Source organism: Tubulanus polymorphus, chromosome 5 (genome assembly GCF_964204645.1).
Source record: "Tubulanus polymorphus chromosome 5, tnTubPoly1.2, whole genome shotgun sequence".
In the NCBI taxonomy this organism is placed as follows: Eukaryota; Metazoa; Nemertea; class Palaeonemertea; order Tubulaniformes; family Tubulanidae; genus Tubulanus; species Tubulanus polymorphus.
In genome coordinates, this window is record NC_134029.1 from 21,864,498 (window position 1) to 21,880,333 (window position 15,836).

The window sequence follows — 15,836 nt, forward strand, 5'->3', positions numbered from 1 at the left end:
CTGATGACGTTCCAATCGGGGGAAAGCGAATTGACAACGGCTGTAGCCATAATGAATGACACGCTGCCAGAAGACACGGAAACTTTTATAATCCGACTTCAGAATCCGACCGGCGGTGCAGAGTTAGGGGCTCAAAGCTCAGTTATTACACGAATACTAGTCAACGATAACGCATTTGGTATCGTTGAGTTTGCTCCTGTAAGTTTACAAAGAAACCAGAAATATTCTCTAAAAGTAATAAGTGAATCGAATAAAATCTGTGATTAAGCATCATAGAATTGATAAAGATGTAAATATTTACTAACTATGAGATGTGGTTATTTACAGGACTCATTAGAGGTTCGTGAATCTGAGTCGGTGGGCAAAGACAAAGTATTTGCGATTAGACTTCGCAGGACAGGTGGAGTGGCTGGTAGCGTTATCGTTAAATGGGAATTTGATAACTCAAATGCGCCGACAGATATCCAACCAACATTTGGCAAGGTAATAGATGTAATCTTTAGATAGAAAATATTTTTTCAAATTAGTGGCTTTCCGATGAAAATGCTTATCTTTGAATCTACTGATTTGCAAAATGTAAGAAGTTCATGTTTTTTGTGTAATTTCAAGGTTGAATTCGCACCCGGGTCGCCATTTGCTTCAATTCCTCTGACGATAAAAGATGACAACATCGCTGAAATGGATAAAGCATACAAGATATATCTAAGAAGTATTGTCAATTCGGGAACAGACTTGCCTGGACGTGGAGCCAAAATTGGTATGAATTGTGGAAATACCCGTGGCTGTAGATTTGAGCATAAGTTTAATTAGTCAGTACCAATGAATTAAAGTCACACATTTAGATAAAATGGAATATGTTTTGAATCTGAATTGTATGGTTTGATAAAAAGCACTGGGGGGTGTAGTACTAACTTCTATGGAAAATTGCATTCACGCAGTTATCTCCTTCAAACAGGAATCAACTAATCAATAAACTGCAATTCCCGGGAAATTCATCTTTGTTCCATGATTAACTGCCTACAGGTTATGATTTTCAATATCGGAAATTATTCATATTGGCTTGAGATTATTTCATAGTTGACGCATTGATTATTGATAGGCCGCCTACGCTACTGAATTACCTTTACTGAATGCAAATTTCCTGTTTAATTTGCGGCGTGTTTTTTGGTTCCTTCTCATTCATTCATTCATTCATTCATTAACAGAGCTAGAATTCATGGCTCTGCTGGATTTCATCATGTGGATTATTATGCATCTAGAATTTTCTATATTCATTTATTCCTTTACTAACGTAGGAGGTATTAATCTTATGTTTAGCGATGTGATTTTGTAGCTGTTATAATTGAAATGAAACTGAATTTTGATGAGGTATTTTAGGTGTTTTTGACTAAAGGTTTTTTCCATTTTCCTGATTTCATAGGAGCAAATAATGTCAGTACGCTTATAATACAAGCAAGTGATAACAAGTATGGAGTATTTTCATGGGAGTTGACTGCGATTGAGACTCAGGAACCAACTGCTGCAGACGGAATTGTGAAGTTATTCGTAATCAGAGAACAAGGGGTTCAAGGCAATGTAGTCCTCGAATACATGTAAATTGATTCATCGATAATTTTCAATTAACACTGAAATAGTGTAACGAGTTTATCAAATATAATTTGTTTTCATTCTATATTTTAGGACTACTCCAGATGGTTCGAAACCTGCTGATAGACAAGCGATATCGGGAGCAGATTATACCAGTAAACAAGGCACTGTCACCATTGCTGAAAATACGAGGAAAGCAGCTGTAGATATCTTCATCAAATCTGTAAGCATTCAGAAAAGAAATATATCTTTTCCCAATTTTTCATTTCTATCTGTATTCAATTTGCTGAAACCTATTCAATCCGTTTTGATATGATTTTTCTAAAAGGATGATGTACCGGAAAGAAGTGAAAGTTTCCTCGTTAAAATGAATACCGTCCGTCTGCTGGGAGGGAATACTCCAGCTGTTGGACCGAGCATCAAGAAACCGGGTGATATCGCTACTGTTACCATCATGGAAAATGACGACGCCGCTGGAATTATACAATTCGATATTGCAGAGGTATGAAATATACAATCTTAAATGTTTCAATTTTTTTTGTCAGTAGTTCTCTTTAGATTTTGCCCGCCTTGTCAATGTCTATATATCTATAAACATTATTTTAGAACAAAAATCAAGTAGATACCTATGAAGGTATTGGTATTCTACGACTGAATGTTGCGCGTACTGTCGGCACGTACGGTAATGTTACCGTATCCTGGAGAACGCAAGCCTTGGATATTCCTGCTGCTATGGTCGGTCGTGATTTCATACCCGGATCTGGTAACATTACTTTCATCGAAGGCCAGAAATCGGCAACTATCGATATTCAGATTATAGATGATAGTGAAATTGAAGGATTGGAGGTATGAAAACTAAGGCTGAATCCAAGAACATGTCTATCGCACTTTTGAGCCCAAACGTCTGCTTTTACTTAGTAGCCCACACAAAGTCACTGTTTACAGGCGGGTGGTTTTACAGTCACCTCTACTGCTAGTGTGCACTATCGAAACCAGATGTTTTAAAATGGTCACTTTTCAATAGTAGACTCTTCGAAACAGTTACTATAGAAAACCAACCGAATTGAAAGGAATACTATTTCAGAGTGACTGTTTTGAAATGTATACGACTGGAAAAGTAGCCGATATCGTTAATTGCTTATTGTTCTCAAGTGGCTACTAAGTAAAAGTAGACGTTTGGGCTCAAAAGTGTGATAGACATGTTCTTGGATTCAGCCTTTCGACTTGCTCGGTTTTATGGGCCATTGTAATTATGAACAAGCTTTTTAACGTATATTCTTAACTATGGAACAGTTAGAATGTTATTGAATGTTTTATTCGGAAATTCAGATGTTTGAAGTCATTCTGGACAAATTATCAAACCCTTCGGCCCGAATTGGAACATCGAGTCGTCTGAAAATAGGCATCGTCAAAAATGACTCGCCAAACGGAGAGTTTGGATTCGTAGAGAGTCAGAAAATTGTACGAGAGGGAGGCATTATTAGATTGACAGTCGAACGAACTAAAAGTCTCCAAGGTCGTGTAAATCTTAGATGGTCGTTGAACGTCAATGCGAAACCGGAATTCATGCCTCCTGCTAATGGTGAAATTACATTCAACAACGTAAGTACCGCGCATATATATTCCGTAGTTTCTGAATGAGGTTTTCTATCCATTTTTCTTAAAATTCTCATTTTGTAAACCGACACAATTACCAGTCATTATTGTGTTCTGTATTTTCAGGGAGAGAGGCTTAAATCATTTGATCTTCAAGCAAAAGTTGATTCTACGCTGGAAGGCGCAGAAAACTACACCGTTTCACTCGTGTCCAATGACAACAACGGAGATATATCACCTACAAAATACCAATGCGTCATCACCATTCAAGCGGATGACGGGGCTGCTGGTAAAGCACACATCGTTCCGTCGTACCGGCAAATATTTATGGGCGAACCGTCGGCGTCTTATAACGGAAAGGGTAAAATCCGTTTGACAAGAGGTATTGGAAAGTTTGGAACTGTAACCATCAACTGGCAGATTACCCCTCGTAATACTGGTGCGTTTGTGGTTGAATATGGGACAGTTACGTTCTTGAATCTACAAGCTGAAGTTGATATCGTATTACAGGTATATAGGCTCGAACTAAACTCTGAATTTACACACAATCATTAAGTTATTTGTCCTAAGATATCGATGTGCTGTTGACCAGTTTGTTATACTCTAATATGATAGACGTCTACAAACGATATTTGACGTGGTGTTGATTTTAAGTCAGAAATATTCACTTGACAACTTTATAATTTGTAGAGCCGTGATGATACTATTCCTGAAGGTAAACGTGATTACGTATTGGAGATATCGGGTGGAAGTGGAGAAGTATCTTCTGATGTTACAAAGATCCGTTCCATCATAACTATGGTAGCGAGTGATTTTCCGCATGGTTTGTTCCAGTTTTTGGCCCCCTCAGTCACCACTGCATCTGAAGACAGCCAAAAGGTTAAGCGAAATCACATTATCATATTTCCTTCATCAATTGATGAATGAATCAAACAATATTTTCATAATTCCTTTGCAGATACAAGTCATTGTGAACAGAGATGGTGGAAACCAAGGACAAGTTCGTGTTGGTTACGCGACTGTTGCGGGTACGGCTAAAGATGCTATTGACTATGCTTCAGCTACTGGTACGATTGAATTCCTGAATGGTGAAACTCAGAAAACAATCAGTGTAACTATATTGCAAGATACTTTACCCGAAGGCCCAGAGTACTTCTTCATAAACCTGACTTCAGTTGCACTCACCTCAAAGGTGTAAGTATTTCATAGCATATGTTTGCTGGTTCTACATCCATTCTACTGTCCTAACGCAGATAACTCTTGTAATCTTTTTAGGAATAACAATTATACTAAGGTAGTTGGTGATCTTGGTCTAGACATGCCTCCTATACTCGGACCTGGTAGACAGAAGAAAGTGATAATTGAAAAGAATGACAATGCTGAAGGGACTGTTCAATTCGCTGCAAATGCTATAAACTTCTTAGGTATTTTTGGCTGGTTGATTGTAGTAACATTTTGATCTCTATTTCGTCGTAATTCTCCGATGATACTTATGATTATTGAATCGAATTTCCAGCCAAAGAAGATGAAGGCATGGCGCGTATTCCTTTAGTTCGTACCGGAGGCTCATACGGTACTGTCGGTGTTAGATACAGGAGTAATAACAGAACAGCAACTTCAACTCTGGATTATAAATTACCCGATGGTTCAATCGAATTTGCCGATGGTGTTACCGAAAATACGATCAATGTCACTATTGTAAATGATCTCGAAAGAGAGTTCGGAGAAGAGTTTGAGGTCATTCTTATTTCAATCTATGGTAAGGTAGAATGGAGCTTTGTATTGTGCTTTAAACAGCGAGTCAATTAATCATCCAATTGATTGTCATTCTTTTTATTTTCAATAGGCGGGGCTCAACTTGGAGATCGAACTATGTCACTCGTTACGATAGCTAAGTCTGACTATCCGAATGGCAAATTTGGCTTTGTTAATGATGTGAAAATAGCTATGACAAATCCAGATATTCAAAAGACTCTTACATTGACTGTTGAAAGAACAGAGGGTACACTCGGTGAACAAACTGTAAGTTTATGATCTCTGTGAAAGTCAAATATAGATCATGCTTTGATTTTGCTAAAACATGTAAATATTCATTAATTTGCAATGCTAGGTATTTTGGAGAATCATGGGTTACAACGATCCTAATAGTCAACTATTTGAGACAAATGATGTCAGCACAATGATAAACAATAAAGAAGAAACGACCGGTCAGCTAGCGTGGACAGCTGGAGAACTCGGACAGAAGATCATCACGTTACAAATTAAACCTCACGTTCAGTGGGAAATACAGAAGATATTCTGGATAGAATTATACCGTATATCGGGAGTTCCTGCGACATCCGGTTCTGGTGAAGTGAGCCCGACAAATGGTAAAACAGAACTGACGGTATGTTTTAGATTATTCTATACAGTTTTATTGTATGGTGTCATATTGTGCAAAGTTAACTATGATACTAGATCCTATTTATATATTTCAATCGTTTTTTTTTCAGATACTCAAGTTTGGTGATCCTAATGGCATCATCGGCTTCGACGTCCAGTCTCGGCAAGTTCGAACATTCTCTGAACCGGCCTCGTCTCAGCCATCTCAAATTGATTTCCAACTGTTCAGGAGTAAAGGATTGATAGGAGCCCAACAAGTACGAATAGTCATATTTCACATCATAATCAATTTCATTCAAAATTCGAGTTTTCTGAATTTCTTTTGATTTGATATTCAGATTTACTGGGAGATTAACAGTCCTCCTGGAAGTTCGAATAAAGATGTCAGTCCAACTAGCGGTTTTGTCACTATCGGTGATAAGAAGAGCGTCGGAAACATCAAAGTATTGATTGAACCTGATGATATCCCCGAGTTAGATGAAGCATTCAGCCTAAAACTGCTGAAGATTGTGGGAGGTGCAGAGATTGATCCCCAATTCAATTCATCTCAATTTATCATCCAGTAAGTGATGTTTATATTTCTTGTGTCCAAAATGCTGGATTTAGGAAACAACAGAAAGATTGACTTCGTTTTATCCCATACCGTGAAAAAAACTAATTCAATTCGTGCGTCTTCTCATATCGACCTTTTGAAGTGCATAACTGCAAATGGCGACCATTCTTAGAAATTTTTCCGAATCTTTCATAGAGGTAATATTTCTTTTTAGGTTCAATGATTACCCACACGGTACGGTCGGCGTGCTTTCTAAAAATCAGGCGGTGATCGTACGTAATGATAAGACTCGTGCTGTACGCGTTAACGTGACTAGAAACGCCGGCAGAGTCGGGCGAATACGGGCTACATTCATCGTTAAATATCAACAGGTGAATAAACTTACTACAATCAAACTCGAACTGAAGTCATCGTAGTTTGGGACGATCATTATGTTGATGACTTTGAATTGCAAATACAAATTTGGACTCAAAAATAGTGACGACTTATCTGCAAATTGATGACTTGACTGATGACTTCAGGGTGTTTGACTGCATTTAATCCATCAGTGCCTAAGTTATGTGAAATAGATTTTGTTTGTTGAACTGTGAATATTTTTGTTTCGATTATAGGATAGCACATATACAGCCACCGGTGAAGCGATTTTTGAGGATGGTGACCGATTCAAAACAGCGGTTGTTGATGCACCACGCAATGTGTTTATACCACTCGGAAGTCAGTTCGCTATCACGCTTACTGATGTAACGTATATCGGCGGCCGAGGTAATTAAGTGAAAAATGGACGTATACAGTTTCTAGAAAAATACCATTTTCTGCATTCGGCTTAACTTATTTGCATGATTTTCAGGCCCGGTCACTCAAGCTCCTATTATTGTCGCTAATCAACAAACATGTACAGTAGCTGTACCACAGGCCGCAGCAAATAGTAAAGTTGGTTTTGCTCAACAAGAAGTGAATATCGATGAAGGTGTGTATCAACTTTCAATTAAAATTGACAAATATTTTTTGGAAAATCTCCTTTACATATTGGGTACAATATTGTGACAATTTCTTTTTTTAGCATCAAATACAGCTAGTGTGTCAGTAATAAGGGAAGGATCTTATGGCAGTTTAGAAGTAAGCTGGGCGCATGGATTTCCCCCGAATCAACTGCCATCGGGATTTCAAATGGGATTAATTATCACAGCTCCCGGAATCATCTCTTTCTCTGATGGTGAAAGCGAAAAGAAGATTTCCATAAAGGTAAAGGTTTTCTTCACATTTAAGAAGGAATTCGGGTATTTGTAATTTGAGATTACGGATGCATCTATTCTTCATTACTTAAGGTGCGCCCAAATGTGTCGAGGAAAGAGCTTTTTGCCATCTACATGCCGATACAACCGAGTAAGACACCCGATGGTGGTGCAATGCTATACGTAGGTAAAACAGTGACTAGAATGGAAAGCATGGGGGTCATAAGATTTGCTGCGAATTCCCTGAAACCGAGAATTCAAGAAAACATTGGAGATGTAGGTTATCGTATTCATAGATCGATATTGAAACTGTCATCTTCATTATGAAAACAGAGGTTTGAAGTCTTTGTTCATTTGTGTAGTTGCAGTTAAACGTAGAACGTTTATATGGAAGTGAAGGCACAATTCAAGTTTTGTACTCAACACTGCCCGGAACTGCGAAAGGTGGAGTCGATTATGTTCATGTGACAAATGCTGCCGTGAAGTTAGATCCAGGCGTTACACAAACTACTATCAAAATTCAAGTAAGGCATGGAATGACAGTTGTTTGCTTTAAGATGTATATGGAATATATGTTCCTTTAGTGCAATATATTGTAATTTGCTGTTACTTCGTATATTGTATATTTGATGTACTTACTTATTTTCAGATGAAAAGTGATAGTTTACCTGAAGAAGTGGAATACTTCTTTGTGAACTTGACAACTGTATATCAGTTACCAAACAGTAACCCTACAGGTGAATAATCCTTATATTCGCGAGTATTGTTTTATTAGAGTTTGTCTTTATTGAAAAAATTTGTAAATCTGTAGGTATTACTCCACGAATAAGTAAGCTGAATGCTTTAAGTAATATCAGTGTAGCGATGAACAGTGATCCATACGGCTTGTTGTACATGGAGAAAAATCAACTTCAAGTATCCGAAGGCGAAACTATCAACTTGACACCTCACGTCAAGAGAGGAGGTAAGAATGTGCTCCGAATATGTAAATCCTAATAAGACAATAACCGTGTTTTGACTAATGATATTTAATATGGATGATTTTTGTCAGGTGGTACAAAAGGCGATATTTCTGTGATGATACGCACAGCATTGAAAGGTGAAATAGTACCTAACTACCCGGCCTTACAACCTTCAGCTGACGGCACTGATGTCATGAAACTAAATCAGAACATATTCATCAAAGTAAGTCTTCATTTTATGAAATTTGTACTACTCTTCATGAGTATTATCTGTTATGTAAAATTTTTCATTGAGTATTTCTCAGAATTCAGTTCAACATTGGTTATGCTAATTTCAGGGTGGTACAGTTGCACCTATCGATCCAATTCGACTGCAGATTGTCAAAGATGCGCTGATTGAAGGAAATGAAATTTTCTACGTTTACTTGACTCAACCGACTGGAGGTGCTGTCATATCTGCTGGCAGCAATACCTACAAGGTGAGCGGGCCACCCCTACATAGTGAGGTACTAAAACCATTTTACCGGTACATCGAATATAATGATCTTTATTCTATAGTCTTATGTGGAAGTGATGATAAAAAGAAATGGATTGTGGGGCGGTGAAGTCGGATTCTATCAGACATCATCTGGTTTGACTATAGATGAAGACGGCAAAGGAAATGTGACTGTAACACTAATCAGAAATGCTACATTCGGAGATATTACGGTAAGTTAACATAGACACCAGTCATCAGTGTCGCTTTGATGTAGGCCTAGAACTCGCCTAATTTGGATTTTTCGATCCGGATTTTCATTTAATTTGGGTGAAATATTTGGTCCAATTTAACCTGGAATCATGTAAACTATTATTCATAATTCGGTTTTACTTAATTCGGAAGCAGTACCAAGTCATTCAAATTTAAGTGAGTTCTACATATGATATAATTTTATCTATTATAGGTAGCGTGGCAACTTCGCGAAAAGACTGCAAATGGCTACAAGTTTAATACTGAAGGATTATTAAAAGGACAGTTCAAAATGCTTAGAAGTGATGTCACATGTCCCCAGGGCCAAACATTATGTCGATTTACAATCGAGACAATCAATGATGAGGTAATGATTCATGTATGAAAGCGCATAAATTTTGCACAATTTCACCCTCTTTCATCATACATTTACTATGAACTATTTCAGATTCCCGAGCATCAGTCAGATTTTGAAGTTTTTCTAGAATCGGTTATTCCCCAGAATGCGGCCAGCATAAATCCGAACGCCAATTCTATTCGCATAACTATGCTTCCTAGTGATTATCCCGATGGACTTTTACAATTCTCTTTGAAAACGAGGTCAGTATTTTTTGGAAAATTTTCTTTGCGAAAATGAATAATTATCAACGAAATTTCATGATTCCAATTCACATTGTAGGAGACAGTTTGTGAACATGGATGCAAAAGTTGTCTATTTAATGATAGAAAGACTAAAAGGGGCAAAAGGCAATATTACTGTCAAATATGAAACTCGACAACTGCTATCTACTAGTGTGAAAGTAGCTGGTATAACTATACACGAAGCAGTATCTGGTAGGGATTTCAGGGCTGCTTCTGGAATTATCAATTTCAAACCTCAACAGGTAAATCATATTACCGGTTATCTATTCTATTCAAATCATTGCTTCGTGAAGTCAAAGGGTGTTTAGGTACATTTGTCATTTTACTTTTAGACATCAGCAACGATAAGCATTGTTTTAACCCCGTTCAGCGCTGGTGTGGATACCCTCTATCCAAAAATGTTTCATATCGCTTTGTTCGAAGCAACAAGCGGAGCAAGGTATCAAAAGAGTATCATCAAAAATTCCAGATTATGTTCTGAAACTGATGACTGATGAATATCGGTTATTTGTTGTAGTGTTCATACTGAGTATGGTGTTGCTAATGTGACACTAGTAACAACTGGAGAAGAGGAGGTTTGGACTTTGTACGGAAGATTATCAGAGATCAAGAATCTAGATGATAGTGCCATTGAGAGGTAACATACATTATACACATGTTCTATAGAAATGATGGAAATCTGTATATTTTCAGTTGATAGATTTGTGAATTTTATTTCATGTTTTAAACCTACAGCCTCCTACCTGGCCTGACGAATAGCGTCGCGAAGAAACTCACTGAAAAGAATCTGATGCTGATTGAGGACATTTTGGGCAAAATCGCAGCTGAAGGAGAAAAGAGAGTGTGAGAATCATTCCTTGATAACATAAACCTACATTCAGTCGCATTTTCCTAAAACCTTTAAACATTCTATTTCAGGTTGCCGCACAGCATGCGAGCGTCGATGATGTCTATTTTCTGTTCATTGATGTCGGATCGTAATGATGCAACTAGAGGAAGATATCAATTGGTTCAGTTGTTTGAGAAATGGACATTCACTTATTTGACAGGGAAACCTTGTGAAACGGCAAAACCGTGAGTTTTAGAATGAAAATTTCCTTATGTATAGAAATTTCTAATATGCCCCGGCAACTATTGGAATATTTTGTCTTAGACCTATGATAGATGTTTTCGTTTTTTTTTTTCGGTTACCTTATGATTTGATTTACAGAATTGAGATTGTTGACTGTGGTCGTGTGAAAGCAACATTGGCTTTGTGGTATCCAGAAAATATCAATGGGTTCAAATATAATGCGATGTAAGTACATCTTGGAGTGCAATGACCGCTACAATACATTTAAAGTCTTCACCAACAAAACCTTCGTTGAATTTTTTCAGGTACAAAGCAAATTTCCAGCTACCTAATAATCTGTTATCAACCACAAATTCTGGTGTCAAGAAAGTAAGCTTCCATTGCTGATTGCGTATTAATTCTAAAAAAATGTTCACTTGCTTTAAGATTTTGTGTGATTTCATTTACTTAGTGTGAAGCAGTGCAATTCATAGATTACTATAAAACCGAACAATGGTTCATGCAAGGAAACCAGAAAACACTACTCAGCAACAGAGTAAGTAGTTAAAACATGCTTACCACTGATGATTATATTGAAAGAATGTCCTGGCATGAAATGTTTTGGCATTGAATTTAAAACATGTTATTAGTTTTGCAATGACAAATCAATTGGCATTAGATGTTATAATTAGTATAATTGTAATGATTTAGATTGAAATTTGAATTTTAGGTGATTAGTTTCAACATCAAAGGGAAGGCATCCCATGTGATCAGTTCACCAATCACATACAGAATCTACACAACTGGACTGACCCTTGCTCCAAAAAGATCCCTGTAAGCATATGAGTATTCTATATGTGGCCTTGGCAATACCGAATATCATTTCAAAGGTGGGGCTTATTTTGAAATACCTTTTTTAGGTGCGTATATTCTGGAACCATAGCTAATCAGTGGGAAGTGAAAACCGATATATGTAAAGTTACCAACAATCTTGACCTGGCTCTCGATAATTTTGTCGATTGCTCCTGTCAACATTTGTCTAATTACGCTGTTCAGACACTAAACCCTGGTCTCGATGTCATTGGATATCCACTTTGGTTCAAAATATCTGCATTTATTTGTATGGTAAGTGAATGTTATGATGGAGTCCCATTTCACATGTACGAAACAAGTTTAAATATGCATTTTGCATCGTAATTTACAATTAAAAAAAACAAGGAGATTAATCCATATTTCTTTCCAGGCTTGCATGATTTTAGCAGTGCTAGCTCACCATATCTGTTCAGTATATTCGATGTTTTCTGCCAATCTTCTCATGCATATGGTATTTGCGATATTTGCTACTGAGGTATGTATTCAGACTTCCTTTTCCGAGCTTACAACCTTTCATTTGAACGTTGATTCAAACATTCCGACTGATATCTTCTTCTTTTAGGTGTGTTATGTCATCAATGCGTATGTCAGTCCTTTTGATATCCTCATCACGGAGAAGGGAATGGATAACTATAAATGTATCGTTATGGGTCTGTTCAGCCATTACTTCTTTCTGGCTCAGTTTACTTGGCTTTTCGCTCAGGTAAAGGCTTCACCAAATATCCCATTTTAGGGTCCTAGTCCGGTATTTTTTTGTATTTGTGGTACCGGTATCTGACATATGTATATATTTTTCCTTAAGGCTTTGAATTTTTGGAAAATCTTGGTACTCAACGATGAACACACTGACAGAAAATATATATTGTATATCTTAATTGGATGGGGTAAGTAAACTTTATAAGAAGTTGCGGCGTCAAAAAGTTACTTGAATAGTTGATTAAGTTGTTTTTTATGTCCGCTATTTTAAATATATTTTGTAGGTTTACCAATAATAATTATAGCAATCTTCTACGCAATATCATTCAGCGTTTATAGATATGTCTACTCAGTACCAGTGACTGATATACACATATATGGCAATGTTAATAACAATGGAGTCATGTAAGTATCTTCATCATAGTTCAAGTTTAAAACTGACACTATTTCTTCATTGTTCTCTTGCCTGCTTCGATATTCGAACCATCGGATTTCATGTTCACCTGATAATTCAATTTGTTTGATGTATTTTTCAGATGCTTTATTACGAGCCCCTACGCTGCTCTAGGTGGGCTGATTATCCCGTGTATAATCTGTGTAATGGTGCTGGGCGTAGTGTTCATACAAGCTTACCAGGTAGCCCCACAGTGGCAAGCTTATGACGATATATACAGAGGACGATATAATATTAATGGTGAGTCAATACACTACTGTTACCAAAAAGTTCGGATAATGTAAAGAGAAACCCAAAATGATAACAAAAACTCAAGTCCAAAAATGTTTCCTTGAGCTGGTAGTTTACTCAACGGTTCAACTATTCATCTTCAGGAATACTGGCTCAAGGAAATATTTTTGGACTTTATTTTTCATTATCATTGTGGGTTTATTTTCTTTAGATCATCAGATATTATCATCGCACATGGACATTCTATCATTTTGAATTTCAGAGGTTCGAACATTATTACTGTTTTGGACACTGTTAGTGCTGACCTGGTTATGGGGTGGTTTACATCTTGCCTATAGCCAGTTATGGATGTTAATCCTTTTCTGCATATTTAACATATTGTTGGTAAGTCTTTTCTTAACTGAAAATCAATATTTCACACATTTTCTAAATAGAATGTCAGTATTGTTTAATTGTTTTAATGATTTGTGGTCGCATTTCTTACTGATGTGCAATTATCATTGATCATCTCTTCAGGGTCTTTACGCTCTTGTCATTTACACATTCTTACGGAATCCATGTCTGCCATGCGTGCGTCCGAAAAATTCGAGCTACACATTCCCCGTCGGTTTGAATCAAGATCAACACGTGACGCATTATAACGATCAATCTCCGTCCATAGCTGATAGCCTTAAAGGATCGAAACTGTCTCTTGTACATGATGTAAGTTCATTAAATATGCTGTTATTCAAGTTTTCAGTATATATAAGGCTCAAAATGGGTCCTCAAAATGAACTCTTTTTCACAGTACAAGTAATTTGTAATTAAATTTTTAGGCATTGCGTGTAACTTAGGCTGAATGGAACCAAGGATTTAATTACATTTTGTTAACAGAAATAGTTACCGCTGTTTTCATAGAATGACAATTATTTCATCAAATATAACAGTCATACAATCCAATAGATTTTTCTTAGTATTAAGATGGATTTTGTAAAAGAAAGCTTTTGAGTAATGTTGGATTGTGATTCATTCTAATACTAAAGTTAATTCACACATATGTATAACCCCATTAAACAGTGATAGCCTGATTATGTGCACATTCTATGTTTTGTAACTTGGTAACTTATAGATATGTAATGTCCACTATTGTAAATTTCGTATCTACAAATTAATGATGAATTCTTAGTTCTGTTTAGATTGCAGTATTTATTTCTAGTTCTAGTCATACTACAGATCAAATTCAAGTTAATCTTTCAAACATCTTTATTTCAGTGGGACCAAGATTCGTTGACGCAGGTCGGTCACATGCAAGTGAAACGCGCGCCCGCAATCGACGACAACATATTCTCCATATACGACAACAAGGTGGCGCTAGACGACGAACGCGACGACAAGGATTTCGACGATTTAATATTCGCATTGAAAACGGGAACGCTAACGCCCAGCGAGCTCAGCCATAATATCGATAAGGACTACGATGGACTGCACTCACCATCAGCCACTTTAACCCGCGATCCTTATCTCGGAGAAATGCGTCGGATTTCAATTGCGGACACTCATTTATAAAACGTTCATACGATCATTCGCTGCAATGTCAGATGAATTACACTCCATTATTCGCGTTTTACAGCTTACATGTATGTATATATATATATATATATATATTCATATTTGCATTTTTTGCATTTACTTTGGAATATTTTGAAATCGTGCATTATATTTTCTAATGATTTATATATGATCTTAAACATAAGGCTAAACATAATTGTATTAACCGGCATATACATGTTCATACTTCGATAATGAGGAATTCCAAATAGTATTTAACTTGCTTTATATGTTCATTTCATTATTTAAGATACAGTATATGATAGAGGTTTCTTTTTTTGAATGTGAAGTGTAAATATGATGTTACTGCATTTTCATGCAATTTTCATCGACCATGCAGCAAACCCTCCAGTAAATTGTGCATATTTCCTAAATAGAGCGAGGTAAAAGTTACAAAGTGAATTTTAGAATGGTTTGGTGGGAACTGGGGCATTAGGATGCATGTAACATCTCTCAAAATATGAATATTACAATGGTAATTACCATTTCGAATGCAAATCAAGACAACGTATGGAGGATGCATATCTGTTTTTCATATGGGGCCCCTGTTGAATAACATTGTTCGTTGTTTGAATAATAATTATGAATTTCATAATCTGTAATGGTATTTATTATAGATTGTGGTATTGTTTGATTGTTACGTGGAAGTTTTGTGAAAATACTAGCAACTGAATCTTTAGCCCATAGAGAAAGGTCACAAGTTTGTTGATAGATTAAAAAATGTTAAATAGTCTTTGAAATTTATCCGTCCTTCTAGATTCTACTGCTGAGTTGATTTATTCTAGAAGAATTATTTTCTTCAGTCAAATACTGTGATCGCGTATCTATGATGTTTTTATTGCACTCCACTGTTAGTTAACTGCCTAATACATGTTTAAAATGTTATAGCTATTCGTAAAATCTCATCGAAAATACGTTGATAACCAATGCTTATGTATCATTACATCGATGTTGCTGTTTTGAATGGAACTTTTTTCAATATTAAAGTACGATATTTTAGAGTTTTTAATCAATTCTTTTGACTTTCTTAAATCGTTTCGTGGCACGGACAGTTCGATGCAGAAGCTGAACCCATTTGGAAACGACCGTCAGACAAATAATCCCTATTTGAGTCATTAGGGAAAACCCCGACACTACCATCTCGTGATATCATTCATACGGTTATCACGGATTTTCATAAAAACACTTCTTGATTCAATTAGGGAAGTGTATAATGAGGCCGGGAGACGTAATTAGGCTTTTTTAATTACTGGAGCTGGCTCC

The 15,836-nt window shown here is 36.6% G+C and overlaps 1 protein-coding gene across 1 annotated transcript; it reads left to right on the forward strand.

Moving 5' to 3' along the window:
* The first annotated feature begins 3 nt into the window (after positions 1-3).
* LOC141906319 (adhesion G-protein coupled receptor V1-like) lies at positions 4-14,575 on the forward strand. The gene is made up of 48 exons (XM_074795565.1): positions 4-198; positions 328-483; positions 610-757; positions 1,421-1,592; positions 1,681-1,810; positions 1,916-2,089; positions 2,194-2,433; positions 2,917-3,189; positions 3,310-3,693; positions 3,874-4,062; positions 4,142-4,377; positions 4,459-4,607; positions 4,700-4,942; positions 5,030-5,205; positions 5,294-5,569; positions 5,676-5,822; positions 5,904-6,127; positions 6,333-6,489; positions 6,730-6,880; positions 6,966-7,085; positions 7,179-7,360; positions 7,444-7,626; positions 7,713-7,874; positions 8,000-8,087; positions 8,162-8,314; positions 8,402-8,535; positions 8,651-8,791; positions 8,871-9,020; positions 9,254-9,406; positions 9,488-9,639; positions 9,719-9,923; positions 10,014-10,120; positions 10,199-10,318; positions 10,417-10,524; positions 10,600-10,755; positions 10,892-10,978; positions 11,059-11,122; positions 11,205-11,288; positions 11,463-11,566; positions 11,653-11,857; positions 11,976-12,080; positions 12,168-12,308; positions 12,408-12,489; positions 12,586-12,706; positions 12,838-12,995; positions 13,249-13,370; positions 13,503-13,688; positions 14,238-14,575. Exons 1-48 carry the CDS (start codon positions 4-6, stop codon positions 14,529-14,531), a joined length of 7,887 nt encoding a protein of 2,628 aa, XP_074651666.1. The 3' UTR covers positions 14,532-14,575.
* Positions 14,576-15,836: the final 1,261 nt, after the last annotated feature.

What these genes read in the sequence shown, in the direction of transcription:
- LOC141906319 (XM_074795565.1), top strand. Translation starts at nt 4, where the DNA reads ATGACGTTCCAATCGGGGGAAAGCGAATTGACAACGGCTGTAGCCATA. An exon ending in CTACATTCGGAGATATTACG is followed by an intron (nt 9,021 to 9,253) that starts GTAAGTTAACAT and finishes TATCTATTATAG; the next exon opens with GTAGCGTGGCAACTTCGCGA. An exon ending in GTATATCTTAATTGGATGGG is followed by an intron (nt 12,490 to 12,585) that starts GTAAGTAAACTT and finishes TATATTTTGTAG; the next exon opens with GTTTACCAATAATAATTATA.